At 44.4% G+C, this 22,759-nt stretch overlaps 1 protein-coding gene across 1 annotated transcript; it reads right to left on the reverse strand.

The window, feature by feature from the left end:
* Nucleotides 1–4: 4 nt before the first annotated feature.
* LOC137308110 (epsin-2-like) lies at nucleotides 5–22,425 on the reverse strand (the record flags this gene model as incomplete). The annotated part of the gene is made up of 10 exons (XM_067977022.1): nucleotides 22,217–22,425; nucleotides 19,351–19,916; nucleotides 14,471–14,707; nucleotides 13,692–13,801; nucleotides 12,285–12,350; nucleotides 7,224–7,325; nucleotides 5,275–5,428; nucleotides 2,901–3,047; nucleotides 1,688–1,798; nucleotides 5–99 (listed from the first exon to the last, which is right to left on the reverse strand). Coding segments are annotated over exons 2-10 (1,380 nt in total), but the record flags the coding sequence as incomplete, so codon positions are not given.
* Between the last annotated feature and the right edge of the window lie 334 nt (nucleotides 22,426–22,759).

Raw genomic sequence — 22,759 nt, forward strand, 5'->3', positions numbered from 1 at the left:
AGCTCGACATGCGAGACATGTCGAAGAGGTCGGGGCAGCCTGTGTCGGCCGACGTGGGCAGTGTGGTCACACCGTCACCCAGCATCTCAAACCTGCCACCTGTGGAGGGTCAGAGCGAGCTTATGCGATTGTTTTAAAGAAATCACGCTCCTACTCTCAAATCTACCAGTTATCATCGCCTATTCCATTACAGCATCAGGTAACCATGATGTGGAGATGCCGGTGATGGACTGGGGTTGACAATTGTAAACAATTTTACAACACCAAGTTATAGTCCAACAATTTTATTTTAAAATTCACAAGCTTTCGGAGGCTTCCTCCTTCCTCAGGTGAACATTCACCTGAGGAAGGAGGAAGCCTCCGAAAGCTTGTGAATTTTAAAATAAAATTGTTGGACTATAACTTGGTGTTGTAAAATTGTTTACAAGCATCAGGTAACTCAGACTGATCTTGGAGGACGAGTGCACACATCTGACCCACCCACATGGCCGGGAAATGCCTGCAAATTTTCAACTCCTGCCAATTGCTGCATTCGTTCAGAGGGTCAGAGTGTTGTGGCTTTGAGCTCCATGCCAGAACTCAAATGAATAATCAAACCAGCGCAGCCTGATAGGGAAACACTGTCCTGTGGATGAGGTTAAACCGAAGCAGCATCCTTGTGCTCAGGAGACTGTAGTGGGAAAACAGTAGGGCTGGTTTTCAGCGGGGATGAATCCATCCCACAGCCCATCATGATCTTAACCTTTTTCAAAATGGGAGAGATTTTCTGTCCACTCTGTCACCAATCGACCAAACTAAAGGCTGGATTGTGATCTCAATCCTCGTGCACAGCGAGAGATTCTCTAAATGCTTCACATTATATCCCAAAGGAGGAGCAGCTTGAGGCTGTTCTCCCTTCCTGTGCTGCAGGGCACTGAGTTTTCCTGGGATACAGTTCAATGGGCTGCAGCAGCCTTCCACCATCTCGCCAGACGGGCACCCTTCATGTGCCAACCCAGTACGTGTCAGCTGACTATTGGCCGGTGCGTTGGGGGAGGGCGTTCCAGCTGAGCCTGATCCAGTTTGCACCCAACATTCACAAGCAATCACGTTCCAGCAGGTTTCACGGCTACCGACCGGGAGCAGGAACCGTGGCCGACTGTCCCCTCCCTAACCCAGCGCTACTGGGTCCATTGTTGCTGCCCTCCTGCCACCCAAGTCGAGATCAGCTAGCTCAGTACAGGCTGGGGATGGAAGCTGGGATCTTCAGCTCGTACAACTTAGTACCATAACACATGCTGCGGCGTGTGGAGCATAAATGCCAGCATAGACCAGTTGAGCAGAATGGCCTGTTTCTGTGCTGCAGACTCGGTGACTCTTTGTAGAATGTAGAATTACACAGAATTTACAGCACAGAAACAGGCCGTTCAACCCAATTGGTCTATGCCGGTGTTTATGCTCCACTCAAGCCTCCTCCCACCTCACTTCATCTCCCCCTAGCAACATATCCTTCTCTTGTAGCCCCCACTAGGGAGCTACCAGTCATCAACTCTGCAACTCAACCCAATTTCAAACACCCCACAGTGAGAGGGGGAACTCCAGACTTAGATATTCTATTTGGACAATACAACAGACCAACACGGACGGAGTAATACAGAATAAACCTGCGTCACCTGACAAGCGCGGGTAACAAAGGAATGAAGCTCACTTGTGCCCTGGCCGTCTGCTTTCCTGGGTGACCCTCGGAGATTGCTGAACGCGGAGAAGTCGTCCGTCACAGCTGCGTCTGCAGCACTGAGAGAGTGGAACGGGGAAGCCGCTGCAAAAGGGAAACATTTAACATTAAATATATTACCACGGGATGGGATACAGACCCTGCAGTGAAAACCAGTGCTTCAGATTTACACACCTCGGCCCCTCCAGCACGTATCTACACTAACACAAGGGGCAGAAACTGTGCAACGCAGGCTTCACGTCCCACCTCACGGAGTTCCCAATCTCAAAGGAAAAAAGCTGTCTGGGACACGCTCGCACACACATACTGGGTACGGTAGTGTAGTGGTTATATTACTGGACTAGTGATCTAGAAAATGCAAGTTCAAATCCCACTGTGGCAGTTTGGGAGAAAATCTGTTCCCAGTAAAAGTGACCTTGAAGCCGTCGGATTGTCGTAAAAACCCAACTGGTTCACTAATGTCCTTTAGGGAAGGAAACCTGCCGTCCTTACCCGGTCTGGGCCTATATGTGACTCCAGTCCCCAAATCAATGTGGCTGTAGAGCAGTAGCTGTGGAGGAAGGGAACAGACTCTCAGCCACAGTTGGTGTGTGGAATGGGAAAAGAGAACAAACTGCTTCAAATTAAGGGGGGAAAAATCGTTTATTATAGTGCCTGATTGCGTCTCAGGAATGCCCCAAACGATTTACATGCAATGAATTGCTTTGAAGTGCAGTCACTTATATAGATGAACCTCGTTTTGCACACAGCAAGATCCCACAAACAGCAATGAGAGGAATGACCAAATAAAGCTGCTTTTGGTGAGTGTTGGTTGAGGGAAGATATCAGACCAGGGCAACAGGAGAACTCCCTGCTCTTCTACGAATAGTACTGAATGTACAGCTGGTAGATATGAATCTTACCCTTTAACGTATTCACAGAATGTTGCATTGGATCATGAAAGAGTGTTCAATGTCCCCTCTCTGCTGCCTGTACCACAAGATAAGCAGCATAAGGAGATCGCCATTACACACCCTGTAGGCAGATCCCTACATATTAAATGCAATGCCATTAAAAAAACTGCAGCTGTATGTTCCAAAACCACCGTACAAAGTTAATTTTTTGTTTGAACATATTGAGTTGGACAGGGATCCCTCTCCAGTGTGTGGACTCATTCTGTACACACTGTGCTCTGATCACACCTTACCTGTAGGAGGGGTGGGAGCCCAGGGGTCTCTGTCAGAGGCTGGAGCAACCGAGCCCCAGGGGTCTGTGCTTCTCGGCTGTTGCTCTCCCGAGGGTGGGCTGGACGTTCCCCACGGGTCAGAGGATGCAGCAGCCAGCCTGGAACCTGCTGCAAGAGGGATTACTTCTTCAGTTTACCAGACCAAAATAATGATGATTTCAGCTCAACTCAACGTAACAACAGTGCACCATTAGTCGTTAGAACAAATTACACCGAAGCACAGGATGATTAAGCAGAGCTTTCAACACCGAGTAAATCTTCAGTGAGACATAGAATCATACAGCACAGGAGGCTGCCATTCGGCCCATCGTGCCTGTGCCGGCTCTTTGAAAGAGCAATCTAATTAGTCCCAGTCCCCTGCAGCCCTGCAAATTTCTCCCCTGCCATTTTCCATCATTAGCTGCTATACCCAGGTCACTGCTTGCACTGCAAATAAACACAGTTAAAAGTGACAAACTGGCTGTGACCTGGGCCACTGGGAATAACCAACGACATCAACATATCCCCTCATTTATAAAGGATCTCTCCAAGTCTCAAACCTCTCCATGCAATGAATCACAACACAGTGACTACAACGCAGTAGCCATTCTGCATACAATATTGTCCCACAAACAGCAATCAAATGAACGACTAGTCAATCTGTTTTTTGGTGGTGTTGGCTGATTGACCAGGACACTGGGAGAACTCCTGGCTATTAAAATAGTGCCAATGGAACTTTAACCACCCACCTCCACCATCAGAACAGGCAGATACTTGGACGCCTCAAAAGGCGACACCTGCAATATTGCAGCACTCAGTCAGCACCACAATGGAGTGTTGAGCATGTAACCTAGGCTGGTGCTCCAGTGCAGTAACGAGGGAGCGCTGCATTGCTGGGTGAGACGTTAAAACAAGTCCCACCTGCCTATTCTGGTGATTCAAGTGGATATTAAAGATTCCTTGGCACCACAAGATAAATGTAGATTACAATTTAAAAATTCTTCAGCAGCTTTAATGACCTTGGTATGTGCGTTCAGTACAATGTTGAAAGATGCACAGTGCCTCCTGAAACCTCAGGACACAGCCTGGAGAGTTAAGGCAGGATAACAGTATCGGCGCTCTGTTTCCCAGCAGATGGTCAAGCAGCCGAGACCCTCGGCTCTCCAGCACCCGAGCAGATGGTGACAGGTTTGAGCCTCGAGCGTTGCCAGTCACTTCGATCTGCCTGGTGCATCGGGACAACAGCTGCACCTTAAAAGACATTCCACCTTCGACTCAGAACAGGCATCGTTCTTCAAACAAACATCGCTTCAAAAACCACGCTGATCGTAACAGCAGCATTTAAAAGACAGTCAAGAGAAACCGAGCAACCTAAACAGAGCTCCCTCCTCAAATGATTGAACCCGCATGGAGACAAGAGTCTTATGTAGGGAAATAACAAGATGGGCAGGGGGAAAAACAAATAAAGAAATTAAATAAAATATCCTGATACCAACAGCAATGAACACGTCAAGTGATTGGGACACACTGCTTTACAGGCAACGCTTTCTCAACAACCAACTAATTCCCACTGGACTTGCAGCAGTCGTGACGAGCTGTGCTCAGTAAGGATGGATCTAGTCAAAAGGATGCAACCCTCCACGTTGCTGTGATTACTAGACATCGGCTGTGGATGCACACACCACCCGTTATTTCTTCTGTTTCAGAGTGGAGGCGCCACCTACCAAAGCTACAGCTTTCAATCTAGATATTAGGTTATCAGACAGTCAGGACTGGAATGGTCTACAGATCTAATGTTTTGGACAGACAAGTTTTGGAGTAAGAACACCATAAACGCAGTATTCCTCCACGTGGTACCGTCCAAAGTCTTTTAAAAAGTGTCGGAATTCTACTCTGCGACCCCAACATCCTCACTTTCCCTTGAAAGCATCGTGTCACCCTGGGGTACGATTCCCAGCCTCTCTCCGCTACCCTGCCCAAGTGATAAATCACGTGTCAGCCCAGACAGTGAAGGGAGACAGGCTAGTTGACAGTGCCAAGTATCACAACCCAGCCTGATGTGTAGACACACTTTCCAGCAGAGGTCACTGAACAGCAATCAGGAGCAGGAACAGTAGCTGATTCTCCCCTCCCTAGTCCAGGAGCACTCAGGCTCATTGTAACACACCCACTACTACCCCTCAGCAGTGAACCCTTCCCAGTCCTGTGCTTCAGTTTAACACTGGACACTACAATTACTAACTGAGCAATCAGGGTATCTGCTTATGGTTAGTTGGCCACCAGGCACAGGTGTCATTACGTGCAAAAACAAACTTAAAGCAGGCAAGATTCAAAATAACCCTTCAACAGATCTTACCCATCTGCTTCCAAGGGTCGGTGGACACTGGACGCGACACAGCTGCCCATGGGTCAGGCTTGGCAGTGGATGCTGCTGGGAAGGGGGTTCCCCAGGGATCAGATTTCTGTGTCTGGGGAGATGGAGTGGAGTCTGTGAGATCCAGCAAAGAGGTCTGTAAAAGTACACCACAAGAGAACGCATATTTTAACTTATCTAACGACTATTAATTTTTAAAGATTTTCCCTGCCTCCCTTCTTTTGAAGGGGAAGGTACCACATTAAGTAAATGCTGTACTGAGCACTAGCCAGCTACAAAGCACTCCCCACTCTTATTATTTGAAACTCATTTTGAATCAGAAATGTCTAAAAGAGAAGCAGACACTGGCAGTCCCAGTCTGATCTAGAGAACTGGAATGAGCACTTATGGTCTCTCCAGAGACTGATTATGGACTGAGTGTTTTTGCTGTCAGTCTTTATTTAACTAGCATTACAGTGAAGTTAATGAAGAATCAGGGTTATCACCAAGCTCACTACAGGAAGAGGAGTAAAAACACACACCGCGCACACACTGTCAACATATTTTGATGTGCTTAATTCACGTGAACTCAAAATACTCCCACCGTTAATGACAAACCTGTAAATCCAGTATTTCACTCTGATGTTACACAGCTCAAAACACGACTGACATGTCAAGTTTTAGAAGGGCAGAATCTATTATTATATTGCTGAGTTTCTTTGACCGCTCAAATACATGTAGGAACAGGAGGCAGCCATTCAGCCCATCGAGCCTGTTCTGCCATTTTATTAGATCATGGCCGATCTATACCTCAATGCCATTTACCCACCTTTCCTCCATATCCCTCGATATGCTTACCTAACAAAAATCTATCGATCTTCTATCCATATATTAAAAGTCTTACATTTGTCACTCTTCCTGTTTACAAAACTGTACGGTCACAATTTTTGCAGTTTTCCCCATTATAAATTTATCATGGAAACTGCCTATGTAAACTTGTCACGGTGCAATTGCATCTTTGTCAGTGAAGGCGCTGTAGCACCTCAGTTTTGAGTCTCCCAGCTCCTCAACCTGTACTGAGGAGAAGCTCTTTAGCTCCAACCAGCTCTTCTCTGCTTCCCAAACTGCTGCAAGTTCTGCTATTTAACTAGAAGTAAAATTATGAAATTTAAGCATTACAGAAAAATAAGTACAAAATGTATGGCTTTAAATTAGGGACTGAATTACATCTGGTCCAATTATCCCCCGCCGTCCAACCCCACTTCATCTGAAGACTACACTTGGTCTTGATTGCTGTGTACAACACAGGCTCGTGTGGAGCATAAGCACCGGCATAGAGCAGTTGGGCCGAATGGCATATGGTACAAAATTTTCTCTCGCCATCACACTTCACTGAAACCCCAGTGACACTGTACGGATGAAGTCCTATTTTCACCTTTAAACTTCTTTCAATAATGAACCAGCTCCATATCAAAAGCCCTTCAGAGCCATTTACATTGGGTCAGTTGGTAGCGAGTTGGGTGGGTGTGTATTCAAGTCCCACTCCAGTACTTCAGGATACAACCTATTCTGACAATCCAGCGCAGTACTGAGGGAGTGCTGCAGTCAGAGGTGCCCTGTCTACTTGTTCTAAGAGATAGTAAAAGATCCCTTGGCATCATTCAATGGGTAGGGAGTTCTCTTAGTGTCCTGGCTAACATCAAACACAGATTAACTGGTCACTTCACCTCATTACTGTTGGTGGAATGTTACTGACTTAGAATAGCTGTTGCATTTGCTGAGTAATAGTCCAAAGTAATTTGTTGCATGATTAACTCTGGGACTTATCAGTGATGTGATAATGCAATTATTATTCCAATGTGCCCACTAGCCAAAAGAAACAGGACACAGTTGGGATAGTTGTAACAAATTATTAAAGGAGTTTCAGAACGACAGGAAATCTGCGGCCATACCTCGGTTTTACGAGGACCTGCACTTGGCATTTGCAGCTTCTGACGGCTCTCTTCCAAAGCCAGCTGTAGACGCAGGTCGTCTCCACGGCGACGCCGTTCGTCCTACACAAACCAATCCAAAGACTACAATCAGATTTTCAATCAGAGGTTCTCCGAGTGTTTCAGGTAACAGTAGCGTGTGAGCGATCTGCAGTCAGGGACCCACTGATTTTTGCTGAAGGGAGATATATATCTATCTCTCCCTCTCCCTCGGTAAGATACTGAGTCATGCAGACCAAAGGAAAAGGGCACAGGTTTGTTCTTTGGTGTGTGATGAGTCTCACCCAAAGCAGCAGTTAGAGCATCACAATTAACTTTAGTGCTCCTGGGCTAGGGATGAGAAAAGGTAAATAAATTACTCAGGGTCCCCACTCCTAATTGCTAGTGACCCCTGCTGGAGACAGTGTATGTGAGAGCATTGGGCGAGGAATGAATCAGACCCCACTGCGATGCCCCTGCAGTGAATAACCTGCCCACACTCACTGGCTAGATTTGCAGCTCATGAAGAATGGCCAATGCCTGTGGAACTTCAGGGAAAGAAAGCCATACCTCAGGGTAGGACCAGCTGCAGCCTGGTACCTAGTGGTTTTTACTGAATGTAAAGCAGCAGAAGTCAGAGACCATTTCTGAAAATAGTGCAGTCTTTCTAAACCTGATTTCTACAACTAGAAATGTACAAACTTCCACCCCGTAATAAAAGGTAAACAAGGTTATTTGGGGGTGACAGATTTCAGGGACGAGTTGCAAGTACTTTTGGGTGGGAAGGGAGAGAAAAGGGGGCAACACCATTCAGTTTAAATACACATGCATTTTCAGCAAGTGTGCCCCACCCCAGACACAGCTTTCTATACTCAACCCCATCTTCCTAGGACAGTAGGAGTTAACATTGAGTCTAGGTAGTTACCACATCTGTCACAAAATGAAACACCTTGTAATCATGACAAAGCATTTCCTGGTACAAAAACTGAAGTCTGTTATTCATTTTCAGCCACTAGGTTACTGGTGCACTGTAAGCAGCAGTTTATACCACTATTCATTTTCACTGGTGCACTGTAAGCAACATTTTACCAATTGTGCGACTGACACCTAGTGGGAGAGGAATTAGTGCAGCAACCAACTGGTTAAATATCTGAAACATCCAGCAAAAATAAAACCTTGCTATCAAGTTCCTCATGCTAAACCCACTGCAGGTACAGCACGTAACCAGGGTTTGTGTGAAAATACATTTCCTAACATGACAGCAAAGCTCAGTAAAAGAGCACATATCTTCAATTTATCAAATCAAAATAAAAAGGATTTTTTTTGGGAGGTGGTGGGGGGGAAAGAAGAGAGAAGGAAAAGGGGAAAACTGAATATCAGCAGCATGCGTTTTATTCACTGAAAGAGATTCAAGCAATAAAAGTCACTTGAAGGGTGATGGCCGTCTGTACATCCCCAGTTATCATTCTTACAATGACCTGTACAACAGAAATCCCTGGGATACCAGCTTACAACCTGGGCCCAAACCAGAGGCCACAGAGTAACCAATATTCCCATTGACTATTGTAAGTTAATACAGTTTCATCCAATTTACGACTGAAAAGGAAAATCCTTCATATGATACTGAAATAAGAAATGATCAGATGCAAGGAGAGATTAAAACAATGACCAATTAGGATGAAACTCTGTCCGAAGTTGCATCCAAATCTCACTTCTGGCCGACTTCCCTTCCACTGTCAGTCAGGCCATTTACATTGCAGCTTTCCTTATCCCCCTCTGTACTGTAACAACCAGTGGATAACCTCTTTATCAGGTCACAATGGATTCTTTGGTATCAATCACAGAAGCCTGCACTTTCCTCGTTATTGGGAAGCATCCTAGTTCTGTTCATCTACTAGTCAGGAAGGTGGTTTGAATAGGAAACTGAGAAGACAGACAAACCACCTACTTCCCAGCTAGTAATCTAACAAATTTAGGACAATCCGCTCCTGCTTACCTTCCCCTCTCCCCCCTGCCATTTACGAGAGTGAGAGGGCTTTTTAAAACTACTGGGGAGGGAATAATGAGTCAGAACATTAAGGATAATATTGTATTCCATGGGCTCGAGTTTCCTGTTTTTACTACGGCTTAAACAAATTACCACATGTATAGGTCGAAAAAGGAATAAAAGTAAGGTGCACTTATTGCCAATTAGGTAAAGCAGAATGGAGGGTCGGTTTCTTTATTTCACAGCTATTTTTTTTTAAAAAATCAATAGGTTTAAAATGGAGGCTGTCCCTTTTTATTAGGGTTCAAAATGGAAGACAGGAGACAGTCAGTCTGTGGGAAAGGGCGAATGCCATGTGTTGATATACTGGAGCAAATAATTGAAGTGCTAGTATTTGTGGCTGGATAGATGGAATCGCATTTTTCAATTGCTGTGAAAAACAGATGATTTGGTAACTTGAAAAGTCCATTTCTGCCATCTCCACCCAGGTATTAACAAATGGGTAACATGCAAGAGTTTCTCCTTAGAGCAGAGAAGGTTAAGAGGAAATTTAATTCATTATGTTCAAAACCATGAAGGGTTTTGATAAGAGTAAATATTCGTTGTACATAAGCATGCACAGCCTAAATAGGACAGTATCAACTCTTGCAATTTAATTTATTGTAATATTCCCACTTTACCTTTTCTCTTGACTATCTTGTATATCCTCGACAAGATCACATAAGAAATAGGAGCAGGAGTAGGCCATATGGCTCCTCGAGCCTGCTCCGCCATTCAATAAGATCATGGCTGATCTTCGACCTCAACTCCACTTTCCCGCCCGTTCCCAAATCACTTAATTCCCTTAAAGTCCAAAAATCTACTGATCTCAGACTTGAATATACTCTAGGACTGAGCATCCATAGCCCTCTGGGGTAGAGAATTCCAGAGATTCACAACCCTCTGAGTGAAGAAATTCCTCCTCATCTCAGTCTTAATTTAAAAGGCCCACCCCTTATCTTGAGACTATGTCCCCTAATTCTAGACTCTCCAGCCAGGGGAAACAACCTCTCAGTATCTACTCTGTCAAGCCCCCACAGAATCTTATATTTTTCAATGCGATCACCTCTCATTCTTCTAAACTCCAGAGAGTATAGGCCCATTATACTCAACCTCTCCTCATAGGACAACCCTCTTATCCCAGGAATTAATCTAGTGAACCTTCGTTGCACCACCTCTAAGGTAAGTATATCCTTCCTTAGATAAGGAGACCAAAACTGTACGCAGTACTCCAGGTGAGGTCTCACCTCTCAGGCATCTCCTTTTGAGGCTGAAAAGTTGAAATTTCTCTAAGTTTTTCCTCATAACTCAGACCTTCTGAGAAAAAGACAACTTTGAACCCACAGACTCACGGGGCTCTTAGTTCCCTATTTATCTCACCGCCCGTACATTCCGACAGGGCCCAGTGAGGAACTGCTGTCACGTAACGCACACCAGAAGCCATGTCTTCAAGAGTTGCTGGAAAAAGCTTCAACAGATTTCAGGCTCTCTTTTGGCCTTTTTTAAAAAAAAGACAAATCTGCTCATATGTTATGTAAGGTTATTTATTTATTGTACTGTATTAGTATCTTGCTGTGTCTTTTTGTTTCTGTAAAACATTTCACCTATGCATAAATCTAACCTAGTAATTTTAGCCTGTTTACATTTATCTGTCAGCATGTTACTTTCCACCTCCTGAGGTGATGGTGAGGATCCCACGTATTAAGTTAGTGACTTACTACGATTCAGGATTAATTGTTAAACCTGGGTATTGCTAACACTTTTGTTGCATGCTTTAAAGATGCAGGTTTTGTTTCATAAAGAGTCTCTGCTTATGGAAAGTACTGTTTAGTCCTGAACGTGAATAAAAGGCACTGGGATAAAACCCGAATTGCAACAAAGACATCACGTCATAGAAAAGATTGTATTTTCTCAATGCTATCCTTGAGACTCTTGCTTAATTGAGGTCTTGCTCATTGTTGGGGTTTTGGTTGCGGTGGGGGGGAACCAAGAAAGAAAGACATTTATTTTCTTTTAACTACAATTTTTTGTTTTCCAGTGTATGAGTGAAGGGAAGACAGCTGTTTCAGTTTAAGCAGTAAGCATACCCTGTTATAGCTGCATATGGAATAATAATAGTTCCCTGAAAACTGGTAGGAACTCGGTCTGCTGGCTGTAAGGATTCCCAGCAAAGTGAGTTTCGGTCCAATTCTTGTAGACTCCACAGGAAAAAATTACCTTTAATTTAGTGAGAGGCCACAGGATGGCTGGTGTAGGCGAAGGAAAATATCTCTCTACTGCGGGAAGAGCTGCTTCTGTGGTTGAGGCCAAGGAAGATTGTTGAGCACAGGGAGCTTTACTCGGTGGGCACGTGATGCAGATACTGGGTGCCAACTGGAAAAATGCACCATTCCCTAGCATCAACACTCCCCAACTTGATCAGTACAATCATTCGTATAATGAAAAATTTAATTAAACAATTTATCCTGGCTGAACATAACTTGTACGTAACACGTCTCATTTCTATATGTAATTTAAGCAAATACACAATAGGAGTGGGAGACAGCCTTTCCATTGTCTAGGAAAACCTCAACAAATTATTCGTGACTTTACAACCTTTAAACGTGCATTGCTTTCATCTTCAACATAAATATAGCAGATCTCTGACCACATTGTCCATCTTAAGTTGGATGACACGCAGTTTTATAATGACAGGAGTTTCATATCTTACGATGCACAATGTATTATTCGGTTACTGAGGTTCAGCCGTGTTTAATCTGACCTTTCCCTTTAAAAGGTCATAAACTATTATAATTAAACTCGAGTGACTGCAGGCTGTGGTTAATGGTTGTTTGGTGCAGGAACCCCGCAGATTAGAATATGCCGGTCGGTTTTGTTTGCAGCTCAGGCGCATTAAAACAATGCATTTAAGATCAGTTTACACCTACAGCAAAGTGTGGCTTCTGCACGTATATAGCACATGGATATAGACCTGGAAACATTCCGCCCAGTTTTACATCACTACTAACCGGTCCTACCTGTACACCCAGGGTCATCACGGTGCTCCGTGGCTGGTTGCCAGCTGTGGTGGCACATTTGAAAATCTACATGGGCAAGGAAGAAAACACCAAGAATGTCACCGAACATTATACACCGTAACAATCCGTACAGGCTGCTCTATTGGAGCTTGTGAAATCATAGGAACGAGCCCAATTGCCCAGTGTGGGTAACATGTACGCACTGGCACTCAAAAAATTTTTTTTTAAATCAAGGGGCCTCGCAGGATAGATTAACCAAAAAGAGAAATAGCCTCATGAATGGGGGGGGGGGGGGGGGGGGAGGAGGAGATAAAGAGGAAGTGTTTCGTCATGATGCTCCAGCCGTCATGGTGTGGGGCAGGCTTGATGGACCAGCTGGTCTCTTCCTGCCCGAAGGACCTGCTGTATTTTCAGATTTTTTGCTTTTCTCTCTGGAGGGAATCAGAAGTTGATTGGAAAAGGAACTCCTAAAATGGAAGTGTCGAGACTTCATTACAGCCACAGCCTGCTCTCCCTTCTTTCCACTTTTCCTTTCCTTCCTCAAGTGCAACACCCCTGTCGCATACAGTGGGTTGCTCAGAGGTTCTTGCCACTGTAGCATTATACTTCAGAGTTTAGGAGGGAACAAAGATATGAGCCAATCAGTTCCAGAGCACAAAAACTCCACGTAAGTTTTAAAACCAGATTTATAACCTCTTGGGGAGATTGAAATGAAAACTAATGGCTGAGCCACACAGACCAGGATGGTTCCAGATCCCACTTCTGGTCTAGTTAGCCAATTTCACCTGGGGCACTGCAATTAGCCTCAGTGCATCTGGTTCCAGGATGACTCTCCAATGACCCTTACTGGAAGTGGACAGGTGAGGTGGAGGACAGGACAAGTCACGCCTTGCACTGCCTACCTGCCCTTCAGTCGTATTGGCCTGCCAGCACTCACTCGCATGAATAAGGAACACTTGGATGAGGTAACAAATAGCTACTGGTGCTCGTGGAATTGTATTACAGCAAGAGGAGTCTGCACAGTTTGCTCTCAGATGCCGAGTGACCTACTGCATATTTCCACCTTTTGCCAGTGAATGTAGATTATTGATTCGTTACATCAAACTGATCAGACACGACCTATGTATATTGGGAATCAGGGTATCTAACAGCATGGTAGGAAAAAACTCAGGCAGCCTTTGAGGAAGTATTTGTACAGATGGTTCAACTTCCAGATACTGGCAGATTTGGCACTCAAATCCCCCCGTATCACATATCCACTTTAGTACCCCACCCCTCCATCTACTTGTTACCTCATCAGAATATCAGTGAATTGGGAGCAGTGCAGGAAACAAACCTGAACCTGGACTGCAAGCTACCTGGGATCCCCCAGTGTTTGTTTTCCCAGCCCTAGCACCACCTGGGTACCTGTTCAGCCTCTTCTCGACTCATGGCCAGCGCCAACTGTAGCTGCAGCTCCTCTTCGCCACTGGTTTGAGGCCGTGTCTGCTCCAGCTCGGAGATCTTCGGTGAAGTTGCTGCAGACAGAGATAAACGTGCGACAGACAGGTACATCATTGTGAGGCCAAACTAGTCTCTTCACCTGTTAGGTTACACAATCCGAGATATTACTAATGCTTCCCACCTGTAATTACAGGCTACTGCAACAATTTTATAATACAGATTATAAATTTTTGAGCAATGCTTATATCATTTTAAACAACTTGATTAGATCACCCCTCAGCCTTCTATACTCAAGGGAATAAGCCAAGTTTATGCAACCTGGCCTCATAATTTAAACCTTTAAGCCCTGGTGTCATTCTGGTGAATCTACACTGTACCAAGGCCAACATATCAACACTCATATTTGCACGGCGTATGTGAACCTTAACCTTTTTGTCTGTTTGTTGGTAAAATGGTTAAGGTGAAAAGCAGAGTGTTTGATTGTTGAGAGTGCTTTACTTCCTTGGTTATCGAACGGTGGGAGGTGTTTGTTAAGTAAATATACATGTGTAGTACATTTTCCAATGTTGTGGGAGTGTGTGTACACTGTTTCCTACTAAAATTAGCGCCTGTGGCTATAACGATGACACCATAGCCACACCTGTGACTGGTCAGCGATTTCTATCGGACATCACTGCACTATAAGGAATTGAATTCAAATACTAGAGGTTTGGTCAGAAACGAAACCAACTTGGGGTACTTACAGCCATGGTAGGAAGCAGGCGACCCACCCACTTTGCCACACTCGTCTGACTGGCTGGTGGATAGGTTTGGGTGGCTGGATCCACGCCCAAACATGATCTGGTTATTACTGCCCACCGCTGTCGTCACACTGGACATCCGTTCTTTTGTCTTCAGTGCGTGGCTGCGCTCGACTCGAAGCCTCTCATCGTCCTTCAGTAACGCGATGAGCTGTTTTGATTTCTCTCGCACGTTGATGCCTAGTTTGGAAAGAGTCAATTACAATGGTTACGGCTGCACTTCACAAAAGGAGTCAGTGGCCCACAACAAAAACCACCATCCCGTCAATGTAACACAACATAAACCAGTACTTCCTGTAACTTGCAAGGCCCCAAGAGTCTGCTAAAGATAATTTATAAAAGACATGAGCAAAAGTAGTTCTTTGAGAGTGGAACACAGTACTGGAAACAGGTATAGCTACAAGCATCTGAATGGGACCAGCAGTTCCATCCAGCCTCACTCCGTTCGTGTCAGTTGGGCACGCTGGCCTCTAAATAAAAAGGTTACATATTCAAGCCAAACCCCAAGACTTCAGCAAATAATCCAGGCTTAATGTTCTGCAGTTTCAGGGGGGCTGCCCTTCGGATGCAATGTGAAGCTGAGTGCCTCACCTGCTTGGGTGGATGTAAATAATCCCATGGGATGAGTGGTCGAGCAGGGCGTTCTCCCAGTGTCCCGGGCAACATCACCAAGAGCAGATTAACTGGTCATTCATCTCAATGCTGTGTAAATTTAAAGGATGGTAAGTATTTGGAATCAAATACATTAGAGGAGTCCAAGATGCAGTGAGATGCGAGGCTAAGTGAGCTGAAATACTAGAGAGTTGGGCTTAATGGCCTTGATTTTTTAAGTTGTAATGTTGTGGGATCCATCTAAAAGGTATTCCCCTGATGCCACGAATAGCAGAACTGAAGGAAGATCCATGAATTTAAGAGCATCTTCACAATCCAGACTGGAATAAATCCGAAATGGGTAAAGACACTGATTCATGTAAGGTGGAGCCAATCTGACATGAAAGTCCCGGTGCCATTCCGGATCTGTGCCAGGTGAGCTGATCTCCACCAGTGGGGCAAGCTAATCATTGACCTCAACTGCCTGGATTAGGTGGGGGGGCGGGGGAGAGAGAGAAAGAAAGGGAGGATTCCCACTTCTTATTGCCACTCAGTGAAGCCTGCTGGAAAGTGTGTGCGCACAAGTGAACTTCAGTTAAAGACAGAATCGGGCTAGTCATGCAATGATCCCCCAGTGCAATAGGAGACACTGTCTGGGCTTGGACACAGAGCATGGCCACTTGTGAAGGATAATGTACTGGAGAACAGCCAGCACCAGAGAGAGAGAGAGAGAGAGAGAGATCAGTCAGGAGGGGAAAGGGAGAAAGAAAAACACACACACACGAATTTAACACAACTAATAACCTCAGCTTCAGCCGATCACAGGATAGGGAGTGCAATGGGGAGACACATCCACTGTACAAGTGATTTCAAAAGAAGCAGTGACGATATGGCGACTGATTATTTCAGCTTACTGACTAACAATTGCAAGCTGTCGAACTACTAAAATGGATTGCAAAGCCTCTACATGTGAAATCTTCCACTTTCTAATGACTGCTTTTAATGTGTCAAATAACTAAATAGACGTCAAGAATATAAAATAGATTACAAAGGCAGAGTCTCATCCAGGATGGTGTCATAAACTACAGCTTTCACCCACCATTTGAAATTCTCAAGGTCAGAATAACCTTGACAATCACTCCTACTATTTTCGAACCACTTCCTTCGCCCCACATTTGGCGGCCGAGCCTTCAGCTGTCTAGGCCCCAGGCTCCGGAATTCAATCTCTCCTTCAAGACACTCCTTAAAACCTACCTCTTTGGCAAAGCTTTTAGTTAGCCTTCCTAACATCTCCTTTGGCTTGGTTTCAATTTTTGTTTGATTATGCTCCTGTGACGTTGGGACGTTTTACTATGTTAAAGGTGAGCTATAATGCTAAACCTTTATAAAGCATTGGTTAGGCTCCAACTGGAGTACTGTGGCCAATTCTGGGCACCACATTTTAGGAAGGATGTCAAGGCCTTGGAGAGGGTGCAGAGGAGATTTACTAGAATGGTACCAGGGATGCAGGACATATGTTCATACGAATTAAGAGCAGGAGTAGGCCATTCGGCCCCTCGAGCCTGATCTGCCATTTGATAAGATCATGGCTGATCTGATTGCGACCTCAACCCTACTTTCTCGTCTACTTACTATAACCTTTGACTCCCTTGTTAATCAGGAATCTATCTAACTCAGCCTTAAAAATATACAATGACCCTGCCCCCACCGCTCTCTGGGGAAGGGAGTTCCACAGACTCATAACCCTCAGAGAAAAAATTTCTCCTCATCTCCGTCTTAAATGGGAGACTCCTTATTTTTAAAACTGTGGCCCCTAGTTCTAGTCTCTCCCACAAGGGGAAACATCCTCTCAGCATCCACCCCTTCTAGTCCCCTCTGGATCTTATATGTTCCAATAAGATCACCTCTCATTCTTCTAAACTCCAGTGTATACAGGCCCAACCCTCATCCCAGGAATCAGTCGAGTGAACCTTCTCTGAACCGCCGCCAAAGCAATTATGTCCTTTCTTAAATAAGGAGACCAAAACTGCACACAGTATTCTAGATGTGGTCTCACCAATGCCCTGTATAACTGTAGTAAAACACCTTTACTTTTATATTCCATTCCCCCTGCAATGTAATGTGGAGAGACTGGAGAAGCTGGGATTGTTCTCCTTAGAGCAGAAAAGGTTAAGGGGAGATTTGATAGAGGTGTTCAAAATCATGAAGGGTTTCAATACAGTAAATAAGGAGAAACTGTTTCCAGTGACAGAAGGGTCAGAGGACACAGATTTAAGGTAATTAGCAAATGAACCAGAGGGGAGATGAGGAAAAAAAATTTTAAGCAGCAAATTATGGTGATCTGGAATACTCTGCCTGAAAGGGCAGTGGAAGCAGATTCAAGTGACTTTCAAAAGGGAATTAGATAAATATTTGAAGGGGAAAAATTTGCAGGGCTATGAGGAAAGAGCAGGGGAAGTGGGACTAATTGGTTAGCTCTTTCAAAGAGCCGGCACAGGCACGATGGGTCGAATGGCCTCCTTCTGTTCTGTTTCATTCCATGATTCTATAAATGCAAGTTATTGTTAATTAATTGCCCTTCCATCTTTAGACTACCAACAGCCTCTAATTTGGCATTAATTGGCAATGCCACAGGATGGCTGGTGTAGTAGGGTAAGTGAGATATATTGGGTGCCCATTACTCCCCAGCGGTGCTCTCAGGCTTCTGCCATAGCTGCTCAATAGCCACTCATTAGGCGGTGCCCCAGAAAGACTCAACTGCAGGTCCCCCTACACCACATCTTTATGTGAAAGCACCCGTGTACACATGGGAGAAATTACAAACAAGAACAATAAGCTCTCCCAATAGCCTAGCAGGTTAAAGGCATTACCCAAAGTAGCCACAACCAGCCCACCCCCAGCCCCCCCAGGGCCCCCCCCCCCCACCCCCCCCCACCTCCCCCGTCCCCCCCCAGTCTGTGCTAAGTCAGCTGGCAGAATATGGGGGGGAGGGGGGGGGGGGAAGGCACTACAATCAACCTTAGAAGAGGAAAGGAACAGCTAGGTTGTCAATGTGATCACTATTCAATGACCACTACTAGGAAGTGAAACAGTTAATTGGGAATAAGGACAGATCGGGCTCAGCGGTTTTGCCCATCACAGCCAAATATCCCGTTGACACTTCCTGTCTAGGGCCACGTAAAGAATGGCTCCCTCAGACGGCGGGAAGCAGTTAGTGTTGATTCAAATGCAAATCAGATAAGATAAGATTTCTTTCAGAAAATAACATTTTGGGATTCAGTATACGAGTAATTTGAGACATGACGTGGTGAGTTTAACATGCTTGGGAGGAACAGGGGACTTTGGACCTATGGTTCCCAAAGCTCTCCACCACCTTGCCTCATGTCTGGATCTGCTGTAGACTAATTGATAGAGATTGACTGTTATGATTAGTCGACAGCTCCATTATCGTATTGAGCGACTACCAGGATGGTAAAAGGCAAACTAGATAGACCGTGGTCTTTTTTTAAATCTAGCAATTCTTATGTTCAGTCCTCGAGTGATTCAGAAATAAGCATCATGGTGAGAACACAAAACCCTTTTTCCATCTCCCTTGCTCACACCCAAGAAACTTGGTTACTTATCCACTTTTCATTGAACGTGTGAAATAATGTGGGGATTGGATTAAAAAAAGCATAAGCAATTGACAGCCAGCAGCTGCTTAGTATTAACAGGTCCCTTCACACAACTGTGGTCACTGGTTTGATTCCCACCACTGACACCTCACAACCACAATTAGGGTGAGTTTCTTCAGGTCTTACTCAAGTCACCAAAAGGTGGACTGCGCCTGTGTTATTTAAAGCTCGCGCACTTAGGTTCTTTTAATAGCAGGCAGGCAAAGTATTTCCAAGAACAGAGTCCTCTTACAAAAGTCTGTGCCAAGATATTTCAAAAGGTCTGAAAAGCAGCTTTCAATGGTGCAAACTCAACATTTTTAGATGGAATGCTTCAGAATTTGGGTCACGAGTTCTGAATTGTGTCAGTTTTTGATAGAAAAGTTATCTGAAGCACCCACTGAGCAGCAATCTTTAGGGCTGAGATGTCGTCCTCATACTTAGAGCTTGATCTAAGGTGAGGCCGGGCACAAGCTGCAGGGAAAATATCACCTTATATTTTCTTCTTTGCCTGCATTTTCCTGTCAAGAGCTTATGTTATACTTAAATTTAACAAAAAACAGGAGATTTTTTTATTACCCTGGTCCCTTCCATCTCGATCGATATACTGAAAGTCCTTCAGCGTCTGAATGGCAAAGACGTTTTCCTTGCACTGTTGCGCCACGCGCTCAGAGCCCGTCTTGATCAGGTAGTCCATCAACATCAGAGCCTTGTACACATGTCGCCAGTTCTTCCCATGGTCATTGAGGCGCTTCCAGATCATGCTCATGATCTCCGAGAAAGCCACCACGTTGTACGTCAGGTCAGAGATTTCCGCCATCAGCGAACTCGAGGGACCCCAAGGATCGTTTGATGTCGCCTCCCGCACTTTTATCTCTGCTTCAGAGTAATTGTTCACAATGTTTTTCATCTGTCTCCGAAGAGATGAGGATGTCATGGTGACTGTTTAAGCTTTCTTTCCCCCCACTCCCCCCCCACCACCGCAGGATCCTATCAGCAGCGAAGTATTACCATTAGCGATTTCCGTGCAGGAATGCGTTCCTCCTTACCGCCTGAATGAAGCTACATGTTGTCCTAATGGAGTTTATTTGCCAACTTTGCTCTGCCGACAATTCCACCGTTGCCTCATGATCTGCATTTACAACCTGAAATAAGAAAATGAAACTTTGGTCAACATTCCTGTTCCTCTGAACTTCCCAATCCGATTTTTCCAATGCTCCATTTGTCCTACATGTTCTTCCTCCTCCCTCCATTGAAATCAAGGCTCTTCACACCATCTTCTACTCTTACACTCTCCCAGGACCGTAAATCTTGGTGACCCCTCACCTCCCTCCAGTCTTCCCTTCCTCCCAGAATCTACATGCATTTGAAACCAAGCTTGGCATTATCTAATATATTGATTGATTTCACTCTCGTTCTACTTTTCAACCTTACTCGTATCCTGCACCGAGCCGTAGCCCTTCACCTAGGTTTCTCAGTTAAAAAGTGGGGAAGTCTTTGTTGTAATATACTCTAAAATGAGCGACGTCCTGCAGCATTGCATGAAGATAAAATGTGTAGGCCTTGGTACTCATGGCTGAAATACCTTCTCCTGTGTTTCTCTCAGAAACCACCCTCCCAGGTCACATAATACAAAAAGTTAGAAAGCATTTCATTATTTTCCTTGAGACTAGTGCAACTCAAAATATATCTCTAATACATTAAGTTTGGTTTGGGGGCACATGTTTCATTGAAAACTCATTACAAGTCCCTGTTACTCCTGTAAGTGGCTGTGATGTGGCTTTTCAATGTTATACGATGTCACGCTGTGTGTCACACAATAGCTACTTTTTTTTTTAAATGTGAGCGAACATAACCGTGTGATTGCACAATCTGGCCATCAGGTTCTCACAACTGCTCAATGTTTTCTGAAAACTTTTTCACTTCCATTTTTCCCTTTAGTTATTTAAATTTTTAATGTTCAAAATAAGGGCTTAACTAATTTATTTTTTAAATCAAAAAATGACATTTCACAACATTATTAAATTTATCCACTGAATTGTCTTTTGGTGCTTTCATTAAAGTTTTACTTGAAGGCCTCAGCTTCGCCCAGGCCAGGCAAATTTATTCTACCCACAATTGACTTCAGCCCTCACTTCCACCTTCTAAATGGTTGCACATGGTAGTGACTTAAAATGAAAAACTGAACCGCTCCATGAAAATTTAAACCACGATTCTTACAGTTAGGATCATGTACTCTTGCCTCTCTAGCACCTACAAAAGAATCTTAAAATACTGTGATTCAGTTCCCTCCCCAATGAAATACCAGTTCCACAATGCCTACGAATTCTTACTTGACCTGTCAGTTATAAAGCCAGGATTCTCCTCTACAGCCTGATCGCTAAATGAACCCACCATTCATTACAAGCACAATTGCAACTACTAAATGCACACCGATCTACATTCTATTTTACATGGTATAACATTCCAGCATATCACCTGTATTACTATGAGCAGCACCACAGGACATTACTTTTAGATGCCGAGTCAAGCATGTATCTGTCACAATACAGATGTAAAACAAAAAAAAGAGAAACATAGTGGTTGATCTGGAGCCCAAAATTTACAAGCAGTTTACAAATGCCTTCTGATGTGATCTCGGCAATTTACCAGTAACTATTACCACCTGGATTAACAGTACAGTACAGCGCAGAACCCAAATCAGGTACCTTTAAAGTAAGCGTGTCCCAGCTAGGACAGTGCCATTTTGTGACTCATTCACTGAGCCAAAAATACTCAGTGACAGCAGCTTGAATCTTTGTACTAAGATGCTGCACATACGGTGAGCTTTACGGCCAACCTCAGTCCCTTAAGAGGTACAAGTTCCAAGGATCGAGACTCATTTTGCAAACCTTCTACACATAGCTGGCTTTTTTAAAAAAACGAATCATTTCGCAAACACTAAATCCATTTTTGCACTGACACTTCTTTAGATCGGACTGCAGGCTCCACAAGTCAGCACCCATCATTTACACTACTAACTCCAGCTCCCTTATCCAAGAGGCATAATCGTACGTGCACAATAAATGGGAGCTACAACTCTGCTGCAGAGGTAAGGAAGCAGGCTCACAGGCATTGGATCTAAACAAGCACCAGCATAAAAGAGGCTCAAGACAGAAAGAAAGAAATGAACGATTTTCATGCAAAAGCAGTGAAAATTGAGAGTCAAGTACAGCGTTACCATGAATTATAGGCAACATAAGCCTTGGAGTGAAACCAATCGGTCAAAATTCATCGCTTTACATTTGTTTCATGTTGTACACTTAAAATAAACCAGAAAGCGACTTAGAGGCTACAATATAATCACAGGGTTCCAAAAAAAAATACCCAATGCTCAGCTGGCAATGGCACTATATAACTGGACTGTACAGGCTGGAGCGTCCCAGATCCTGATCGAAGCACCTACCTAATCTTAGTGCCCTTGGATTTAGGGAAGAGAAAAATAAAAGTTTCAGCAGGGGCTCCCCACTGACTCCTGCTGTGAAGTGCCAATCAAGCACAGATATGATGGGGGCTCGACTGTGATGCCTTCTGTAGTTGAATGGATCAGTGACAATCACTGTCTAGGCTCGTTCATGAAGATTGGCCTATGCTGAAAGAACCATATCGCAGAAGAAGTCAACATCTTCAGCTGAACTGGGGGAGGAATTAGCAACAACAAAAAATTGTCAATACCATACACGCAGACACTCTGTACCTCAACCAACACATCTGAACTGAACTATAATCTTGTAATGCTCTCCAGTATCTATGATTCTTTGCATACTACACTTCTGTACTAACAAAATAAGTGTCCGATAACTTGGTTCTTAAACTACGCACAGTTAAAATGCCACAGCCATGATGGAAAAACCACTAATATGCTGTCCCCAACCAAGCACCAACAAAAAGTCAGATTATCTAATCATTTACCTCACTGCTTGTGGGATGTTGCTGACCTAGAAATGGC

This window comes from Heptranchias perlo, unplaced genomic scaffold (assembly GCF_035084215.1).
Source record: "Heptranchias perlo isolate sHepPer1 unplaced genomic scaffold, sHepPer1.hap1 HAP1_SCAFFOLD_1206, whole genome shotgun sequence".
Lineage (NCBI taxonomy): Eukaryota > Metazoa > Chordata > Chondrichthyes > Hexanchiformes > Hexanchidae > Heptranchias > Heptranchias perlo.